A 20,674-nucleotide genomic window follows, 5' to 3' on the forward strand; every position below is an offset into this window, starting at 1 on the left:
TCTGGGGATGGATCCTGTGTTTGGTACATCCTGGTGAGCGCAGGGGAGAGGACTGGCTGTGTGTCCCACCGAGCCTGGGCAGCAGAGGCACTCAGAGCTCTGGGCTGGTCTTCCCACAGTGCTGGAGCACAGCAGGGATGAGCTGCTCAGGATCCAGCCCTCAGGCATCCTCTCCAGCCCAGATCTACTTTTTGGGCACTCCATGGTTTTCTCCTTGGGTTTCCTTTTGCTACCCAAGCCTGCCACTGGGCTGCTGCAGGCCCAATTATTCTGATGAATGCAACTGGGGGTGGTGGGGTGGGAAGAGAGGTGGGGAGAAATCCCTGAGCTGCTCCTGGGATCATCAGGATCAGGAGGTGGCCCATCCCCATGGTGGGAAGGAGTGGGACATCTGCACTGTGCATTGCTCTGCCTTCCCAAAACGCCTTAAAGCAGGAAGAAAAGATGTTTTCTCCCTGGTGAAGGGGCAGCAGCAGCTGTTAAAGTTGCAAACAAGCTGCACTTTGACCTGCAGGGAGCTGCTGCCTGGTCTGCATGTTGGCACAGTGCTTCTTACCACCCTCAATGGCGTTTTTGGGGATGGGGATAAAACCCCAGAGGGATGAGACCACCCACAGCAGGTCACTCCTCTCTCCTTGGTGTCATCCCATTTCTGGTTTGGGACTTGCCAAGCTCAGTTTGTGTGTGTGTGTGGCTGAGGAAAGCGAGGTGGGAGGGGATGCTGGGCACATCGACAGCCAGAATCACTCATAGAGGTTTGAAAGTGAAAAAAAATCACTTGGATGAGCACAAGGACGAGCTCACCAAGGCGGATCCTGCCGGGGGCTGGGACGAGGGTCCAGCCCAAAGCCCAGAAGGAGCAGCCCAGCCCACGGCAGGGTCACTGCAGCCCCTTGCTCACACAAAGCCGCCTCTGTGTCCCCGGGGAGAGCAGAGGCGGCAGCAGCTTCTCCCGGGACAACGGGAAAACAAACCCCAGAGCTCTCCCGAGGCTGGGAATTCGTGTTTTTAAATATCACATAGCGCTGCAAGAATGCATCCGCAGGGCAGGATCGGCCTGGGGCTCATCCCAAGCAGTTTCCTGCTGCCTGCCTGTGGCAATAGGAGAAGGGGAAATGGCTTTAAACTAAAGGAGGTGAGATTTAGGTTAAATATGAGAAAAACATTTTTACAGCAGGGGTGGTAAAACACTGGCTCAGGAAGCTGTGAGTGCTCTGACCCTGCAAGTGTTCAAGGTTAGGCAGGACAGGGTTTGGAACAGCCTGGTCTAGTGGAAGGTGTCCCTGCAAAAGCCAGAAGGTTGGAATGGACTTTAAAGATTAATTTCAACCCAAACTATTCCATGAGTCTATGAAAATCCCTGTTGCAAAGCACCTGCCTGCAAGCCCTGAGCAGAAATCCATCCCCTTCCTGTGTGCCAGTGCCAGGAACAGGGACAGGACATCCCAGAGGTGCCAGGAATAGCTGGAGCAGTGTGAGCTCCTCAGCTGAGCTCTGGGAGGGCAAAGGGCCCAAATTCAGCCACTGAAGCCCCACATTTTCCCTCTCAGTCAGTGAGGTGCTTGCTGGGTGTTAGTGCCGTTGCTTGGCACTCCCAAATGGGATGATTACTTGGATTTCAGATGTGGAAGTGCAAGAGAAGACTGAAACGAGGGCTTATTTTTAATCCCTGTTGTCTCAGTTCCTAAATTAACACTTTTAGAGCCTGTTCTCACTTGATTATCACCTGATACCGTGAAATCCTCTGAAGACAGGATGTCCTACTTAACAAATCAACTCCGTATTAGGTAAATATACATTCTGAAGTTTTAATTAGTCCCATGCTACAATACAGAGGCGCCCTGAGGACTCATCTGCAGCATCTGCTCCCCTCTGCACCCCAAGCTGAGCTCTGGTGTGCAGTGGGAATTTTGCCAGAGCCGGCAGCAGCAGGTGCCAAGATCCCAGAGCAGCTGGGAGGGAGGGAGGTGCCTTTGAGAGTCTCCTCCAAAGCTGTTGGAGGTCTCAGTGACAATTAGCAGAGATTCCTAAAGGGTCTTCAACACAAAGCTCACACCCTCAGCAATCCAGAGAGCGGAGCTGGCATCAGCCACGGGTTTGCTGGGAAGGATCTCCACGTGGGAGAGAGCTCAAGGGCACGGTGTCTTGCCAGCAGAATGCTAATGATGCTGCCCAAATGGCATTCCTCAAAATTGTCTTTTCATCGGGGGATGTCCAAAACCAAGAGCTCTGGCAGATGGACCAATGTTTCCCAAGGTGCCCGGGGATTTGGGCTGCTGGGTGAGCCAGGGGAGGAGGGTCCCTGTGCCAAGGGCAGCACGTCCATGGTCCTGCCCTCCAGCCCACTGTTCCAGGTTCATCTCCAACAGCAAAGTTGCTGCCTCTGGTCGTTATTGCCCTGGAGGAGCAGGCTTGGGTTTGGGAGATTTCCACTCGTTCCTGCCACCCAAGCTAGTGCAAGCTGCAGCCATGGGGAGAGTAAGGAGTGAAGGCAAAGGTGATGAGGAAGGTGAAGGTGAAGTGGTGATGAAGATAAAGGCCTGCTAAATCCCCCAAAAGACCAGGTCTCCCATTTGCTTCCCAATTCTGTTATTCCCCATCCTTTCTGCTCTCTCCATCTGTTTTGCACTCCCATCCACGGCTCCATCCTAAAATTCAGTGTCATTTGCCCTCTCCAGCTCCCCAAACCTCTCTCCTTCAGTGATGGGCGGCACTAAAATCATCGGATTTCTGCAGCATCTTGAGGGACACCAGTTAATCCATCCCACTGCCCCCACCAGGACTAGCCCTCCCTGCATCCTGAGAGATGCAGCCAAAAGTGAGAGCAGAACACAGATCACTGGGCTGTCCGGGCAGTTTGAACTCTGGCATTCTCTAACTTCTGTTTTTGCAGCTTGGCTGTGTGAGCAACCAGCTCCCAGATCCCAGAGCAGCGTGCAGTGGCAATCAGAGCACGGCAAATCAATTCATGCCAGGCTGTACCTTGCAATGTAAATAATAAATCGGATTCTGTAGCAATTGAATGCAGCCCAGAGCCCTGAAATCGGGCTTGGGGAAAATAAGAACTTGAGGCTGTTAAGATGCAGCAGGGTGGTGTATGGTCATTAGCTGTGAGATGCTGGAAAACTCTGCTTGGATAATGGTTTTCATTTGTGCCCATTCTGGGCACTGGAACAAAAAATGCAGCACTGGGATGGTGGAAATGCCCAACCTGGGGAGAACCCTGGTGAGGATGGCTGGATCCATCCTGCTCGAGCTTCAATTCCCTAATGGAGAGCAGATGGAGCTGGATGAAATTTTTTGGCCCCAAAAAATTACAACACATGTAAAAATAAAACCCTGTAATTAGTGGGAATTTCATCAGGTTTCAGTTGGGACAGAAAAAGCCAGAAAGCAGCGTTCAGCTGCTGCAGAGTTGCTGCTGGACATGAGGCAGTGTCAGCACAGGGTGGGCTGAGCTACTGCAGGACCAGTAAAACCTCCCCACCCCATCAAGTACCCGTGAACACCTTCTTAAAATGCTTTTTTTTTTTTAATACAAAAAAGAATTAAAATACTGTCCTTATGTTTTTTGCCCTTGCTGGGCATTGATCAGGAACCTGGCAGAGGTGGATCCTGCCGTCCTGCCGTGTCCTTGCAGAGTGACATCATGTGTGTCTTCTCATTGGATTAAGTTGCAAATTCACGATTTCACTTGGGGAAACAATATTAAAAAGAAAAAAGCCAGCTCTCTGTTCTGAGGGAAAGGAGTCTCTCAAATAATTACAGGCTGCCTTGAAAATAACCGTGACATGCCAAAATCCAATTAGAAATATATCTATATAAACCTCCAAATGGAAGAGCTTCCATCGTTTCAACCCCTCTCTGTGTCCCAGAGACGGAGCAATGCCTTGGATGTCCTCTGCCAGTAAATCATGAACCTTGGGAAGGTGCAGATCTCATGCTGTGAGTGACAAGAGGGTCACCTGCCCAGCCAGGGGCCAGAGGACAGCGCAGGTCTGTAAGCCAGAGCTCCACTGTGACCTGCAGCACCCCCGCCCTGCAGCACCGAGCTTTGGTTCTTTTATTATCAGCATGAAAATAAATTCTTTTCAGGGAGAGATTTTCATAACACTAAATATTTCCATGCCTGGTTGAGATAAGCACCATCCATCAACCCGCAGCAGGCAGGAGGCTTCAGCACGAAGCTGTTTTCGATTCTATCTCCCTGCAAGTGCCTCAACAAATTCATTTTGAAGTCTTTGCACAAAAAAAATCAAGGGTTGGGGGGGGAGGGGTGTGCGATTTGGGAAACCCTTCCATGATGTTTAGTTTGAAAGTGTCAGTTCCCAACCCATGGGATGCAGTGGGGAGGTGTCCCCAGTGCCCAGCTGCATTCACAGCCCCAGGCCTGGGGGTGGGAGCCATGGGGGGCTCTGTGGAGGTGACATCCCAACAGGGCAGGATGTCCCAAGGCCACGGAAGCCACGTGCTGGGCCACTGATGGATGTGTGATCCTGGTTCCTCCCCCTCGCTGGGTGCTCCCTTTTCCTGCTGACGAGCGGTTTTCATTAACGAGCAGACAAGCAAAGCACCAGAGAAATTAGCCACTTTTCTCCTTGGACAAATAACTTCCGTCTGAAGGCTTTTCATCTCCTCCCTCTCATCCTCGCGGGGCGCGGCGGGAGGAAAGCTGATGTTTAATTACTTCCTTTATTCTCTGAAAAACGAACGTGCTGAATCATCCCAGCTTGGCATCCTCTCCAGAGCTGGTGTTGGGGAGGGATGGGACCCACGGGAACACTGGTGCTCTCCCTACCCAAATCCACGTGCATGTGGAGGGGGAAGCCTGTTGGTCTAGAGCTTACTGGAGCCACTGTCCCCTTCTCACACCACCAATGCCTTGGGAAAAAGGAGCCTTTGAATGTCCCAAGCTATGTCTTGGTTTAGGGCTTTCCCTCCCTGCTATTTAACTCCTGTGTAAAGTCCTCAACCAGACATTAAAAGACCCAAAACCCAAGACAGAGTTGCTGGGGCTGTTTAAAGGATGCTCTACCTTGGGAGGGATTGAGTGATGGCCCAAGAGTGATGCTGGATGCTGTGAAACCAAGGATGGCTGGAGCAGGGAGCAGGTGTGGGGAGCACACCACCTCCCCAGCCCTCCCCATGCAGCCCCAGGCTTAAGGCTTTTCTGAAAATCCTTTGGAATTTCAGATGGATGAGCAGCCTGAACTCCCCCAGGCACCCAAACCCCATCACAGTATCCCCAGGCCATCGGGATGCTGGGCTGGCACCAAGGTTATTTGCAGATGAGGAGGAAACAAATTCCATCCCCTGGACACGTGAACCCTTTGCTGGAGAAGTGCAATTACTACCAGAAAAATCACAGAAAGCAAAGGCTGGGAACAGAGCAGCACTTATTTTTAATAACAGCTTGGTGTAATCTGCACACATTTCTCAAGCAACATCAGCCTTTTCCTGCCAAGGCCCCTCTTTAACCGTATTTCCCATGGAAAATTTCTGCCATGGCTCAAAACTCTGTGTGTAGACAAAGGCTGAGGGAGAAATGGGAAATTCAAAGGGATGAAGAACACGTTCTTTCTTTATCTGCAACAAGCAACATTGCCCTGCCTGCTCTCTTGAAACAGGAGGAAGAATGCCAACTCTCCCCAGGAATTCTCAAGGGATCTTTGCAGTCTCCATACAGGGTTTGGGGCCTGATGTCCCCACTACTCACGGGGTTTGTGACTCGCTGTCCCTGCTCCCTGCCTGGCAGCACGCTTGGCTCGCTGAATGTGTCAGTCCTGGCCAGCTCCCAGTGCAGAGCTGAGCCAGCATCCAGCCTTGTCAGGGGCTTGAGCCTCATCCAGAGCAGCTCCTGATTGAGCATCCAAAATTTTGGAAAGCTCCTATTGATTTGGGGAGCTGAATTTAGTTTTGGCAAGTGCTTCACTCTCACACACACAGCTGCACAGCCCGGATCCAAGAGGGTTTTACGCTGTAGCTATGCAAGGCTGATGAACAGCCACACAAACCCTGCACGAGGCTGTGCAAGGTCACTGCCACTTGCTGCACCTTCCCAACCCACAGAGCAGTGTTCATCACACAGTGTGCTTAAGCTGTGTTGTTCCTCTTAAACAAGGGTGAGGGTGCTGCAGTGGGTCTGTGACAGGGAACCCTTGCAAAGGTGGAGTTTCACAGCACAGGCATCTGTTTGTCCTTGTCCTGGGCAACCAGAAGTGTCCCCACCCTTCTCCCAGCCAGGTGCAGGATGAGCACAGGGTGCACAGCCTGACTCTGGTCCCTTGGTGGCTGCAGGAGCTGGCAGTGACAGTCCCTGTCTGGGTCAGGTGTGACAGATGAATGCAGGCATCTACAAAAATATCTGTGGGATTGTCACCCCGGGGTAGTGACGGGTGCTGGGGGCACCGTTCTGCTCGATGCTGGTGTGCCTGTCAGATTTAGTGGGTATCCACTCACGCTGAGACCACCCACCAGAGCTCATGCAGCACCCACTGGGGTGAGCACCCTCCTCTGCCTTCCCCATCCAGAGAGCTGAAGGTCGTGGGGAGGAGAGATATTTGGGGTGGAGGGAACAACCAGATGTTTTCCACTCTGTACCCACTGCAAACATGACCAAAAACCTGTCCATGGTGCCTAGTGCACCTTGATGTCCCCAAAGACCTGTTCCTCCAGCAGGAGAAAGACAGCGGGGATGATGCCGCGGGCAGGGACCGGGGGGTGATGCCCGCAGCCCCGGAGGTACCGGGGGATGCTCGGGGATCCTGGGGCGGGCGGCAGCGCGGGGCCGGCGGCGGGCGGAGCCCCCGGGGGTGGCGGATGGCGGCGCCGCCCCCGGCGCGGACACCGGGGCGGGGCGGGCGGGAGCGCCCGGTGCCGGCGGCGGCGCGGGGGGCGCGGGGCTCCGTCCCCGCCCGAGCGCGGCGCCGCTGCCGGAGGATGAGCTGCGGCCGGCCCAAGGACATGGAAGGTACCGGGCGCGGGCGGGGGGGCTCAGGTGCGCGGCGGGACGCGCTTCCCGCAGCCGCGAGCGCGGCGGGCACGGACCTGGCGATCCACTCCATCCCAGGGGCTGCCCTCCATCTCTCCCCGATACTGTCCCTTCCATCCTGGGGGTCTGTCCGTCCTCCCTCCCCCGGTGCTGCCCCCTCCATGCCGGGGGTCTGTCCTTCATCTCTTCCCCGGTGCTGTCCCCTCCATTCTAGGGGTCTGCCTGCCCTCGATGCCCAGTGCTGTCCTCTCCATCCTCTCCACATTCCGCTTTACTCCCCCATTCCGGGGAGAGCCTGTCCCCGTGCCCTACCCTTGGTATTGTGGTGTACCAATGAAATGGGCTGGGAAATTTGGCTAGAGCAAAGGGATGCAGGTGTGAGGACAGGGCAGGCAGGCCTGGGGGTGCTGGAGCAGGGCAGGACCCCTGGGAAGAGCATCTCGAGGTGGAAGGGGGCTCACTGCAGGCAGGGCTGTCCGTGCCTGTGGGGTCCCACACCTGCCTCCTGCCAGGAGAGCCTGCCCAGAGCCACCTGGAGCCCTGTGTGCTGTCCCCACCCCACAATCTCACACTGTCCAACCCTACAGAAGTCCTGTGGCATGGGGTGCTCAGTGACCTCCTGGAAGTGCCCATGGGAGTCTCAGGAGCAGGAATATCCCAAAGGCATGCACATTCCCCCAGACACTGCACCCACTCCCTCAGCGTGTGCCCAGGGCACCCATCGTGCTGCACAGGGAGGACAGAAAGGACATCTGCCTTTTGTTCCCTTCCTCCTCCGTCCTCGGGAGGCACCAGCAGTGGGCAGCCACCAGCCTGAGCTCCATCCCTGTGCGGGGCTCCCATCTCAGCTCTGCAAGCGGAGAATTCAGAGGGGAGCGCTGGGGTGACACTCATCGCACCCAGGGCCTGAGCCAAGTACACTCCAGGGGAATCTGGAGAGGCTGGAGGGGGTGTCAGTCCTCTTTGAGTCTGGTTTCATCTTCCTCAGACCTTAGGGAATCGCTCAGAGCAGGACTTGGTCCATCCCAGAGGCAGGCACAGCTTCAAAGATGGGATGTGTTGGGGGAATGATCATCCCTGGAGGCTCCACCAGCACAAGCAACAGCTCTGCCCTGCGCCAGGGTGAAGCCACATGGAAGGGACAGAGGGGACCAGGGCAGTGGCAACCAAGGCAACAGCAATGCCAGCTGAACTCTTGGCTCATGCAGATGCCACTAAAAGCAGGATGAGTTCTTCACAAAGCCACACCCTGAACTGAGCAAATTATCCATCCTAGGAGTCCTCAGAGACTTCTGGTCCCATCCACCCCTCACCTGCCTGCAGGAACACAACAGAGATGATCAGCTCCCCAAATCCACCTCCAATTACAAGCAAATCCCTCGTTGTATTTGGTGCTAAATGTCTTTCTCTCCCAAACGCGCTGTGATGACCCACCCTTAAGGGTCGTCACACACGGGCAGCCAGGAAAACCAACGAAGTGATTTCATCCCCTGTGAAGCTTGTTTCAAGCTTCTCCCATTAATCCCGGGAAGCCTGTCTGACCTCGGGAAGCCTGACTGCCCCCACTGCAGCTGCCTGCAGACATGGTCCCATCTGGAGGGCAGGTCTGCGGGACAGCCACATGCACGATAGCATCTCAAAGACACAAGCGTGTTCCTGAGGCCATGCTGAGAAGTGGTGGCAGAGGACAGAGCAGGAGTCAGGCAATCTTTGCCTGTCCAGGGATTTGGCTCCCCTCGCTGTGCCCCTGCCTGCTCCTCCTGCAGCTTGGCTGCCTGCCACCCTGTCCCACGGGCAGGTCCTGGTCACCTGCGAGCAGGAAGCACCCGCGGAAAGTCCCCTGGCAGCCGGTTTTGCTGGTAGTGATCAGCCCGGGCCAGCTCGGCACCCACATGGAAATGCTTTTGCCGGGGAATGCTGCCACATCCTGCCCCGAGGTGCCCAGCCCCGGGAGGTTTCCCGTCCCTCTCCCCACCAGCAGCTGCTGCTGCTCTGAGCCTCTCCGGCGCTCACGTTTCACCAGCCATGAAAGTGTCTGGAGAGGGAATGGGAGCGGGAGCAGCGTTGTGCCTGGTGAGGGGAGGGAGCGGCGTTTGTCCCGCTGCAGACCCTGTCCCACCGCTGCTGGTCTCCCTGCACTGGCCGGACCTGGCCTCCCCCTCCTGCCAGGCTGGACAAGTGCCCAAAATGCATCAAAAAGCCATGGAAACAAGCCGGGAGAGATTCCCCGGCAGCAGTGGGGTGTCACTCACAGGGGGCAGGCAGACGGGGCACAGACCCTAGAGCAGCTGGCAGGGACTTGGAACAGTGGGGTCACAGTGCTCTTTGGGGACTGAGCTGAGCTCTCCCCTCCCCTCTAGGCTCAGGCAGCCTGGAGGTTCCTGCCTTCCCTTTTCAGGATTCAGCACAGCCCCTGCTCTATGGGACCCCCACTTCTGGACCCCAACACGACCCCAGCCATGAGAGCTTTGGCCGGGAGCAGGTGCAGCTCACACTGCGGCCCCTTCCTGCTAAGGCTGTTCATCACCACGCTCCTTCTTCGCTTTTCCTCCTGCACCCGGCTGCCCTGAGCCGCCGGTGACCCCGGTGCTGCCACACTCGTGCCGTGGCTCCGCTTGTCCCCAGGGCACTTTGATGTCCCCTGGGTCTGGTGTCCCCTGCAGCCCCCCCAGGCTCCCTGTCCATCCCAGTGCCAGCTGGCCCTGCCGCGGGATTAGGCGGGAGCACGAGAGGAAAGCACCGAGCATCTCCGGATCAAACGCCCACGGGGCAGCGGGGAGGGGATGTAATTCACCCCCCTCTCCGTGTGAGACCGGCTCGGGGCCGCCCGGAGCTGGGATGAGCGTGCAGCCGGTGCTCAGAGGCAGTGGGAGGGAGGCGTTCGGGGGAATCAGTCAGGTGTGGACGAGGTATGAGGGGAGGCAGGGATGGAGCCGCACTCGTGACAGCGGTGCCGAGCGCTCACGCGCATCCCTCCTCCCGCCGAGATGCAGCAGGGCCGGCCATCCCTCTGCTGCGTCTCCACCATCCGCAGCTCGCAGGGACCACCCGAGCCAGGTGAGGGGTCTTCAGGGCATGGCCGGGGGGCTGTGGGGCCAGCGGGTCTGTGGGAGGTGCTGCGTGTGCATTCCTGGCCGGAGGGCACAGCCTCCGGCTGAGCAGAGAGGGGCGGAGCGGATGGAGGGCGGCTGGTTGCTCCTGGGGATGCTGTGGCTACTCCCTGTGCAGGGCACGGAAAGGAGAGGAGAGGAGAGCCCAGGCTGGATGTCACCCCCATGTCCCTGCATGGAGCCAGCCCAGGGCTGTCCTGACACGGGGCTCTACTGTCCCCATCCTTTCCTTGCTCCAAAATGCTCCCACATGCCCTGCTCAGCACCCTCCCTACCATCCCATGTCGAGTGCTGCCAGTTGATTGGAAAGTTGGGACCCAAGGGCTGGGCTGGGAAAACTGAGACTGTGGAGGAGCTGCTGGAGCCAGGGCCTCTGGGCTGCAGGGCAGCCACTGCCTGCTCTGGTGGGGAACTGTGCCCCCAAAGCTCCTGGATCTGAAGCTCTTTGGACCTGCCTTTCTTCCCAGCTCGTTTTTCCCTTCAACTTCCATCCCTCTTTCCCATCTGCTCCTGCTCCTGGTGTGTTTGTGCAGGGACAGAGATGCCCAGGTCCTGCTGCTGGAGGCAGACCCTCCACAGCTCCCTATGGATATGGGCCCTGCTGATGGCCAGAGCCCCCTTCCCTCCCTGCAGCAAGTCCTGGGTAAGCCCTGCACATCTGAAGGACACTCTGGCCTCAGCCCCTCCAGACCTGTCAGGTTTATATCTGCTGCAGCACCCAGTGGGATGGGCAGTTTCCAGCTCAGAGGTATCCTAGCACAGCTACAATGCTCAGGGTGACAGGGACAGGACAGTGGCATCTCAGACATCCTTGGCTGCAGGGAGCACAGCCTGCTCTGGTCCTCACCTGACAGGTTCAGGGTGTCTGAGACTGTTGGAAGTCATCAGAGACATCCCCATCTCCCAGGACAGGTGCAGAGACCACCCCTACCAGTCCTGTCTCTGCTCCCCACTGAGGCTCTGTGTGGATCTCCCTCCACCTTGTTTTCTCTAAAATCACTTCCCCAGCCATCAGACAGGTCCCCTGCCTCCGTTTCCCCATGGCAATGCTTCCTGGTGGGTGTGTTTAAGAAACAATACTGTGTGATGTGGTCTGGGTATACTGGGACAATCCTTTTCTGCTCTATTTTGACTTTTTTTTTGGGCAGTTGTTCTCCTATTGCATAAAGGTGTACTTGAGTGGTTTCTTTCAAACCTCTTCCCTCTTAAAGCCCACTAATTAGGAAAATGAGCTGTATCAGGATTTCTCCAGACCTCCTGCTCTCCCAGGGTGATTTGTGCTGGAAGTGTGTCTCCTTTGGGTGCTGCTCTGCTCTCAGAGCTGGTTCACAACTTGCCTGGCTCCCCGTGGTGGGAGCAGGTGAGCTGGGGGATGCTCTGGTCTTTACTTCCACGGATCAGAGCTGCTTATGTCGAGCTGTCTGGCTTTTATCCGGAGCAGACAGAGCATGAGCCCCTAATACCCGCTCACCCTCCTCCTGTGGCAGCTGGGTCCCTTCAGCCCCCCTCAAAGCAAAGCTTTGCAACCCCAACACCCCCAGCTTGTTAAAACACAAGGAATTGACTTCAGTGACCTTTGTGGGTCCCTTATGATCCTATGATTCTATGAATAAGGCACAAAAAGCACTCATTGTAGGTAGATGTCTCTTTGTTGTCTTTGTTGAAGGGCTGGTGTGTGTTTGGCCATCACTGGGGTGCACAGTCGCTGTCCCCAGACACACATGGTCTGTGCTGGGGGACCAGCCTGCATTCCCTTCTCCACCAGGGAGGGTTTGTCTGCTCCCCTTCCTTCAGTGGTGGCAGTCTGCTGTCAGTCTGGGCCATGGGGAGCAGCTTCCCTGGGCTCCTGTCCCGGCAGAGTGACAAGCAGGAGGTTCTCACCACGTGTCGGGATCAGCTGCGGGTCCTGCGTCTGCTCGGCTGGCGGGTGTCAAAACAAACGTCGCTCGTGAGGGGTTTGTGTGGGCAAACATCTCGTCGGGTGCCTGCTGGATCCCAGCGCCAGCTGGCGGCTCCTGGGCTGGTGGATTTGCTTCTTGGCAATGGGAAAGGAAGGCAGGAACGGGGAGTTTTGGAGAGAGGGGCCCAGAGCGTGAGTTCAGCAGGTTCTGCGGGGTAGAAAAGGCACTTTAGGGTGCCCAGGCATGGGGTGGATGGGCACCATGGCCGTCTCTCACCCCCCTTCCCTCTGCAGCCGCCGCTGCCGCCTCTGCTCACTTCAGCTTCTGCCGCAGCCTCCTGGAGCACACGGTGTCAGCCGAAAACCTCAGCTACCGCCTGCAGCGCAACCCGGGCAGCAGCCTGACCTGGCACGACGGCCGCAGCCAGCGCCCCGACGGCGGCCACACCGTCAAACTCCTGCGGCAGCCGGGCACCGAGGGCTCCCAGGTACCCCACACCCCACCCGGGCATGCCCAGGGGAGCACGGCTCTTGTGTCTGCCACACCACGGATCCCCTGCAGGATCAGATCTTCAGCTCTTGTTTTGCCGATAGTCCTCATGATTATTGGGCATTTAGTTATAGTAACATATATACACATACATATATAAGTGTTTCCATCAGGCCGTGCTGGGGTGAGCTCTCTGTGTCACCTCACCTCTGTGCATCGCCTGCCCTCCCACCTGCATCTGGGACATAACACCATTTTGCATTAAGTATGCCAGGACCAAATTCCTTATAAAGCCTTAAAATTGCTGAGGGCTTGTGTGTGTCTCTTAGCCAGGTTTGGACCATTGTCTTCCTAAAATTTGAAATTTTATTGTACTATGGAGGCTGTGAGCCAAAGATTTCCACCCATTCACTGCTGCACAGACACAGGAGGGCATATCATCCCTGCAGGTGGCTCCTGGTGCTTCCCAGCCCCTCCTTAATGCCCTGGGAGTTGGGTTTTGAGGTGACACATGCAGACAGTGAACGCTGGAAAGAGAGCAGGGCAAATCCAACTGCCTGGCTTCCAGCTTGAAGATGCTTTTGTATCACAGGGCCTGTCTGGTTTGGCTTCAGAAGGGAGCAGGGATCCCACAGGGATGGTATGGTCGTGATGCTCTCAGGAGCAGCAGCTCCAGGGCAGACAATGTCCCATGTGCTGGTGGCACTGTCCCATCACCTCCAGGTGACTTCTGCATGGGGCACACCAGCCACCCTCCAGCTGCCAGCTGTGGCTTATCATGGTTCTCCCTCCTCCACCTCTATGTTCTGCCCAGAAGGATTTAGTGAAAGGTTCTTAACTTGCCGTAAGCAAAGAAAAATGCCAGAGCGAAGGGAGGTGATGCAAGTTGCTCCTTGCAGTGCCCAGGGATGGCTTCCACCCCCCGGTTCCCCCAGCCACCTCCTGCCTTCCTGCCAGAGCAGCCTCCCAGCCTTCCTGCCTGCTCTCCTCCACACCGGTGCTCGATATTCACGGCTGAGAGTTTATCAGAGAGACAGCGCGGCTCAGCCGGCTGGAAAACAAACCCATGATCCCTTCCACCTCCCCTGCCCCTCTGGGGAGCGCAGGGGCTCGCTCGGGGACCCTTCCTGGGGAGTGGGGAATACACGCCGAGCAGGCAGCGCGGGGTTTGGCGATGCTGGGATGGTCCCCGGTGCAGGGCTGTGTCTGTGATGAGTGATGTGCGTGCAGCCGTGTGCGTGCCCAGGGAAATTGCCGGTTGTTTGTCACCTCTTCCCCCGTGCCTCGGAGGGTTAGTTGGATAATAGCTGTGGGAAGCTCGCGGTAGGCTCCTGGGAAGCTGGTTGTTATTCCCCCCAGCCCCTCCGCTTCTCATCATCACTCGTTAGTGAATGCAGAGCAAATCGCCGCCTCCTCCTCCTCCCCACGGCACACTCTCCGGCGCGCTCAGCCGAGTGTGAAGGAGCCGCGCAGCCGGCGGGGGCTGCGGCTGCTCCCGCAGGCAGGCGACTCCCGGGATGCGCCTGGTGGAGCCGGGCAGCTGCCGGGGTATCCCCCAAAGGTGAGGGTTTCGTTCGGAAAACGCATCCTGTGCACTGACTGTTGGATTTTCCATCTGCTTTGGAGACGGACTCCTTACCAATGTACAACCTCCCAACTTCGCCTTCTTCCAGAGAAGAATGTTCCCTACGAGGAACAGCTCATTTCCAAGCTCAAACGCTGCCCTGGGCACAGGCAGCAGCCCCGCCAGGCTGGCGAGGCTCCATAGCAATGCCTGGCATGGGGCAGGGAGCACATCCCAGCCCAGCTGCCCTCCACTGCCTCCTCTGCAACATCTCTCAGGAACGTGTCATTAGTTTCAGTAACTGCGGGACGTCTGGAGTCCCTCTTACACTAATTATCCCTGCTCCTCTATTAGACATGCTTAATTAGCCAGCGTTCACACGCAGAGGTCGATGTTGGCACACCGTGAGCCACACGCTGTCGACCTTTCCCATGCTGGTGTGTCGTGCATCAGCTGCTATTCCTGCTCTGTCCCTGCCCTGGCCGGGGCATGGGTGAGCCCTGGCAGTCTGTCCCTTTGTGTTGTGAGAAGCAGGGATGCTTTTTCCACCCTAATTGGCCTGTGATCCCGCCCAGGACAGTCCCAGCAGCTTGGGCACAAGTGGATGCTTTGGAGCAGCGATGTTTGCCGGTGTTGCTCAAGGGTGAAGTCTCAGCATCACCAGCAGTGGAGAGCTCACCAATCTCTCCTGGGCACTAAAAGCAGGGAAAGGGAGATTCCTGCATCCTGCATTTCCCAGCCAAACTGGAAGATTCCCTAGGAGAAGCAGGCTTGCTCCCCTGTGCAGTCACAGCTCAATATGTGTGATTTGCTCTGCAACGACCTTATTTGGCTGCAACAACCTTATGATGCCAGAGTAGCTGTGATGGAGGAGAGGAAATGCAGCTGTCAAGCGGCTCAGGGTGAGACTGGCCACTGCAGGAGGCAGCTGAAGGGAGGGAAGGATGCTGTCAGATAAGCCCTGTGGGCATAGCTCGGTACTGTGCATGACATAGCTCAGCAGGGTGTGGAGGGTGGCCAGGGCACACTGGGTGCTGGGGACTGTGACCCTGCTTTATCCTGGGTATCTCTGAGCATAGCAGCACTCCAAGAAAAGGCTGTAGGATTCAGAGGTGATCTTAGACACCTGCAAGACTGCAGGACCTTGTTGGGACCAGTCAGCTCAGGACTGAAGGGAGTTGAGAGGGAGAGAGTCTCCTTCCTACTCCAGGGCACCAGCTGGCTGCTTTCCTGAGGACTTCTGGCAGGGATGAGTTTACACCAGTACCAACAATGGCTTTGAACCAGTTCCCACCAGATCCCTTCAGGATCTCACTGTCTTCATCCCCACTGAGAGCTTCCAGCAAACGCCCATCTCTGCCTGGTGAGGTGGGGACCCCCCAGGACAACTCCTGAGCCTGTGCAATGCTCTGCTGAGCTGGGAGATGTGTAAGGGAGGGAGCTGGGTCTCTTCTCTGCAGCAGGAGGGCTGGGTTTATATGGTGCAGGACAACCAGCTTGATCTCCCATCCCCATTCTCCCTGCCTCCCTTACTGGTTCCTCTGATTTCAAGCTGAGCCCAGAGACACCAGAGGGTGTGGAGCCAAAGTCTGCCAGCATCACCACAATCCTATTCAGCCAACCAGCATTTCCCCCATCCCCGTGGACTGATTTCTATTTTCATGAATCCCACTAATGCTCTCCCCTCTCACTCCCCTCAGGTCCGTGGCTGTGACCACTATGGCATCTACCACACCAGCCCCACACTGGGCAGCCTGGTCAAGCCAGTGGTGCTGTGGACGCAGCAGGATGTGTGCAAATGGCTGAAGAAGCACTGCCCACACAACTATCTCATCTACGTCGAGGCGTTCTCCCACCACGCCATCACAGGTACAGTGTGTGCTCTGTACTGTTCACCATTAGCTCCTGGAAAAGGCTGTTTGGACAGTGGTGGTTCAGAAGATGGACATACCTTCATTTCTGACCCCTCTCCCCATGAGATGCAGCCAGAGTAAGAGCAGGGGACACAGTGACACTGACCCAGGCTGGGCAAGAGGCATCTGCCACCAGGGTGAGCTCCAGGACAGGCTGGAGGTTCTTTCAAATTATTACATTGGTTTATAAGACAGGGAAGTGTCTTCTTATCACCTAGTTTAATATAATAATCATATTTTAAAAGTTTTTTTAAATACTGAAAAAATTTGCAGCAGAGAAAAATGTCTGCCCAGTTGGAGTCCAAGTTTCAAAAGTCTTTGTCTGGGTCTGAATCCAACTCCCAATCAAGTTCTTCAAGGAGACTCACCTCTAGGATCTGCTCCCTCCCCTTTGCTCCCTGGGAACAGTGGCTTTGACCTCTGTGTAAGAGCATCATTCCAGTTCAACTTTAATATGTGCAAGGGCAGACTGAGCTCTGCCAGGGCCAGGGATGGTGGCAGGGAAGTGAGGGCAGGAGCTGCCTGGGGGGGATGCAAAACCCTAATGCAAGAGCTCAGCCAGCCTTTGCTCAGGCAACAAAGGCAGCATTAGTGATTGTACGCTGGGAAGCAAGGACAAAAGCTGGATTACAATCCCTCCTCTAATAGCCCCAGACTGGAGGGAAGTGGCTTGGTGGGACCGGAGCACTAATGGGCTGTGATGGGCACCCCCATTCCCCCAAAACATCTCCTCATGTGGGAGGTGGAGCAGAGAAATGAAAAGCTGCTGCCTGAGGGGATGGCTTACAGGATTGCAGTCCTGGTACCTGTCAGAGGCTGAGGACATGAGCTGCCACCCAGCGCTCTCTGAAACTGAGGTCACAAACCAGAATGGTTTGGGTTGCAAGGGACCTTAAAGCTCACCTTGTTCCACCCCTTGCCGTGGGCAGGGACACCTTCTGCTAGCCAGGTATCTCTAAGCCTTGTCCAGCCTGGTCTAGAATACTTCCAGGGATGGGCCAGCTTCTCTGGGTACCTGTGCCAGGACCTCACCACCCTCACAGGGATGAATTTCTTCCCAATATCCAGTTTAACCCTATCCTCTGCCAGTCATTCCCCCCCATTCCTGTCACTCCAGGCAGTGAGAGCGCACTCCCTCCTCATTCCTCCGTGCTGAATGAGCTCCCCTTTGTGCTGCCCTTCCCTGGATCATCCCCCACTGCAGGGAGCTGGTTGGGCACTGAGCAATTCCGTGTTTGCAGGCCGGGCGCTGCTGCGGCTGAACGGGGAGAAGCTGCAGCGCATGGGGATCGCGCTGGAGACGCAGCGCCAGGAGGTGCTGCAGCAGGTCCTGCAGCTCCAGGTGCGCGAGGAGGTCCGGAACCTGCAGCTGCTCAGCCAAGGTAGTGCCAACAGGGCAGCTCCAAGGTAGGGCCAAGGGGGCAGCCGGGCAGGGGGAGGCTCCAGGGATGGGTTGGGATGCACAGGCTGCCACACAGAGCCCAAAATCTGTCAGTGGCCTTTTGCACAAAACAGGAGAGATTCTCTGGGGCTGGCAGTGGGTGAGCTGTGACATGCCACCCTGCAGGCTGTTTATTCCTTCCTCTCCCACCTTGTTCCAGCTTCTTTTGGAAATGTCTCCTAGCTGATCCGTCTGTTTGGCAGATTGCACCAACACTGTGAACCGAGCTCCGCTGGGATGGGCTGTGCACCGCCGATACGAGACCTGAGCCACACGCTTGGAATAAGAAGACACAGCTTCCCAGACACTCCAGGGCTCCTCTCCTGCTTCTTCCTTCTCTTTCTTTTAAAGAATACATTCCTGTGCAGGGGTGGAAGGTTTCTTCCAGCAGACATGGCTCTTGGCTGGAGGAAAATCAGCAAACCAGCTGCTGGGACAGATGATGAACTTCCATCCACCTGAGCCTGACAGTTCACAGGGAAAGAGATGGAAAAAAGGAGATGGCAAAGGCAGGGCTCAGCACTGTGGAGAAAGGGACAGTGGTTCCAGGGACAGCTTGGAGCCATGTGCAGGACACTGAAGAATTATGCACTTGGGCAACATCCCAGCACCCAGCAACTCGTGTCCATGCCTTGGAGCTTATTTAGGGAGCTTTGGTTTCCTCATCAGACTGGGCTGTCTTCCAGCATCCGGGGAGGTGACGTTATCAGTAGCAAATAAGACGATACAACCAGCCAAAAAATTCACAGCCGGGCCAAGACCCCAGCACCCAGCTCCACTTGGTGAGTTAAAAAGGGAGCTGAGTCATCAGAGCTGGAAAATCTGGGAGTAAAAGCAGAGTGGATGCACCAGGAGGGTGCAATGGCCTGGAGGAAGCTGTGCCTGGAGCTCATCCTTCATCTGCACATGGGGGAACCCCTGCAGGGACTGGGGGAGCAGGCAGGGTGCTGCCAGGTGGGGATGGGTGCTGCCCAGGGTGGGGCTGGTGGATCACTGGGTGCCAGGTCCTCCTTGGCCCCCATCTCTGGTCCTGCTCTGCTGCTACCAGCTCTGGAGAGCTCTGCCCATCCAGGCATTGGCAGGTTCCTGTCCTGACCTCCAGCCCAAGGGCTGGTGATGGTGCCACCACAGCCAGGCACCTTCCTGGTGACCTTCACCATCATTAAGGTGAAAGTGTCTGCTGTTACACCCCCACCTCCCCAACTCTCCCCTACAGAGATATAGACTGTCCTTGTGGCCAGATAAGGAAAATCCATGTGTAAATCAGGATTTTTGGCCATGGTGGATGCTGTCACCTGCCCACATTCCACCTCAAGTGATGAGGGTAGGGCTGTGGGTCACAGGGGTCCAAAAACAGCAGCACCCCAAAACCCCTGGGGCATTGGGATGTGGAGGCAGGTCACGGTGCCCCCCGCCAGGCACCCTCCTGCCTGCTTCTCTGCTGGAAATAAATGAGAGACTGTTATTTTAACTCACTGCTCTTCTGACTCTTCCCACACCTGAACCTGCCCTGTGAGTTTGGTCCCTCCAGTCCTTTCTGGGAATGTTCAGGAGATGTCTACAGCCCTAAACCCCCCCATGATAGGCTGAACATCTGCCTGTGGGTCAGGGATCTGTGACCCTCAGCTCTGTCTGCAGGGAAGCAGCTCCAGGGTTTTGTTGTGTGTAGCCCCTGGTACCCCAGGACACAGGAATTAGAATTTCCTTCTGTTTCCATACTGACCTTTTCAAATATGCAGCAAAATTTGCCCTTCTCACCTCACTGGAGACTCATAAGCAATAGAGAATTTATTGAGTTTTAAGAAAAGGAAAAAGAAGCCAAAAAGGAAAACGAAGGAAAAATCCCATCTTCCCCCCAATAGGGGCTGTTTCTGTTCTGGTGGGGAGCCAGGGGGACAGTGGGAGCAGTGGGGAGGCACAGGGAGCTGTGGGGTGATGAGGGGGTCAGAAGCACAAACAGCAGATCACGGCCGCAGGTGTCTGCACATCGTTAGAGGGAGACGCTGAGCTTCTCTCCAGAGCTTGGGAGCTGCACGGGAAGAAATGTCTTCTGCAGGCTCCAGCTGGGCTCATGCAGTAAGTTGGTGGAGATTCGGCTTGGAATGCAGATGGGGTGCACAGAGCAGTGCTGGGCTGCCCCAGACTCTCTGGAAAAGGCAGGGTTTCCCCCAGATCCTGCCCCAAAGCCTGGTTGCCCCTTGCTGTGCTCCTGAGGATGCTCTGGGTCTCTCCAACGCCTCAGCATGGAAGAAAGGAGGCAAAGAAGAAAGCAGAAACCTGACAAATTGCACTCGGCCACAGCCCCGACCATGGCCCCTGTTCAGGTATCTTTCTGAGACCCACCAGCCAGGATGAGGTGGAGGAGCAGGGAGAAAAAATATCCCCAGGGCTGGCAGGAGGATGCTGCCCTGTCCCCAGTTCCCTGCTCCGTGTCTTTGTCCTGATGAGGCTGGTGATGGTGAGAGCAGAGCATCTTTCCAGGCTGGCTCTGAGCTGTGTCTCTGGCGGTGTCTGGTGCCACCTAATGCCCATGGTTTGTCCAAGGGGCACCCAGGACTCTGCCCAAGGCAGCAGGGATGCATCCAGAGCAGCCCTGGCATGGTTTTGACTTCAGCATCTCTGAACATACAGCAAAATGCATCTGCATGGTGTCCTGGGGTGTGTTTGGGTGTGCTGGGGTGTGTCTGGGTGTGTTTGAGTGTGTTTGGGTGTGTTTGGATGGTGGATCCAAGCAAGGACAGTCTTCCTCACAGGCAAGAGCTTGGGGTGGTGGGTGTTGCAGCAGGACCCTGGGAACTGGAGGCAGACACTGCTCAGGATCCTCTTGGACTGAGGCACAGCTTGGTCACTCCTCATCTTCTGCCGAGCAAGAAAAACACCTTCTACTTGTCCAGCACTTATCTGCCAGTGATATTCCAGGCACTGCCCCAAAACAAACAGTGCCGACAATGAAACACAGATGAATCAATTCATGCAATATTAAAACCAGACAACAATTAAAGTAAACAGAAAGCACCAGCAAGGATCAGTCAGTCCCCTGCAGCAGGCTGGAGGATGCAGGCAGCAGCACTGGGGCACAGGGGCAGGTAGTGGCCACACAACTCCTGTCTCTGATAAATTTTTTGGTGGAAAGTTTTTGAATAAGAGGGCCAATGTGTCATTGGCACCAGGAGTTATGTTCAGCATCTTCTTAGAAAGGAACAATCCAGCAATCCCTTCCCAGTGGCAGACGCAGTTTGCAGATTCCAGCAAGGTTTTCAAGCAG

General features: G+C 56.0%; 1 protein-coding gene across 5 annotated transcripts; it reads left to right on the forward strand.

Annotated features, from left to right (window-relative positions):
* The first annotated feature begins 6,891 nt into the window (after positions 1 to 6,891).
* SAMD10 (sterile alpha motif domain containing 10) lies at positions 6,892 to 18,880 on the forward strand. 5 transcript variants are annotated; one of them, XM_042779805.1, is made up of 5 exons: positions 6,892 to 6,970; positions 12,296 to 12,489; positions 15,756 to 15,924; positions 17,210 to 17,350; positions 17,613 to 18,880. In XM_042779805.1, the coding sequence occupies exons 1-5, from the start codon at positions 6,940 to 6,942 to the stop codon at positions 17,675 to 17,677; spliced, it is 600 nt and encodes a 199-aa protein (XP_042635739.1). In that variant the 5' UTR covers positions 6,892 to 6,939; the 3' UTR covers positions 17,678 to 18,880. The 5 variants fall into 5 exon arrangements, with proteins under 5 accessions (XP_042635739.1, XP_042635738.1, XP_042635737.1 ...); XM_042779804.1 differs by having other exon boundaries at positions 17,210 to 17,375; positions 17,570 to 17,726; XM_042779803.1 differs by lacking the exon at positions 6,892 to 6,970 and adding an exon at positions 9,419 to 10,048 and having other exon boundaries at positions 17,210 to 17,375; positions 17,570 to 17,726.
* The last annotated feature ends 1,794 nt before the right edge of the window (positions 18,881 to 20,674 follow it).

This window comes from Catharus ustulatus, chromosome 17 (genome assembly GCF_009819885.2).
Source record: "Catharus ustulatus isolate bCatUst1 chromosome 17, bCatUst1.pri.v2, whole genome shotgun sequence".
Taxonomy (NCBI): domain Eukaryota; kingdom Metazoa; phylum Chordata; class Aves; order Passeriformes; family Turdidae; genus Catharus; species Catharus ustulatus.

What these genes read in the sequence shown, in the direction of transcription:
- SAMD10 (XM_042779803.1), top strand. Translation starts at nt 9,979, where the DNA reads ATGCAGCAGGGCCGGCCATCCCTCTGCTGCGTCTCCACCATCCGCAGC. An exon ending in GCAGGGACCACCCGAGCCAG is followed by an intron (nt 10,049 to 12,295) that starts GTGAGGGGTCTT and finishes TTCCCTCTGCAG; the next exon opens with CCGCCGCTGCCGCCTCTGCT. An exon ending in CTCCCACCACGCCATCACAG is followed by an intron (nt 15,925 to 17,209) that starts GTACAGTGTGTG and finishes CCGTGTTTGCAG; the next exon opens with GCCGGGCGCTGCTGCGGCTG.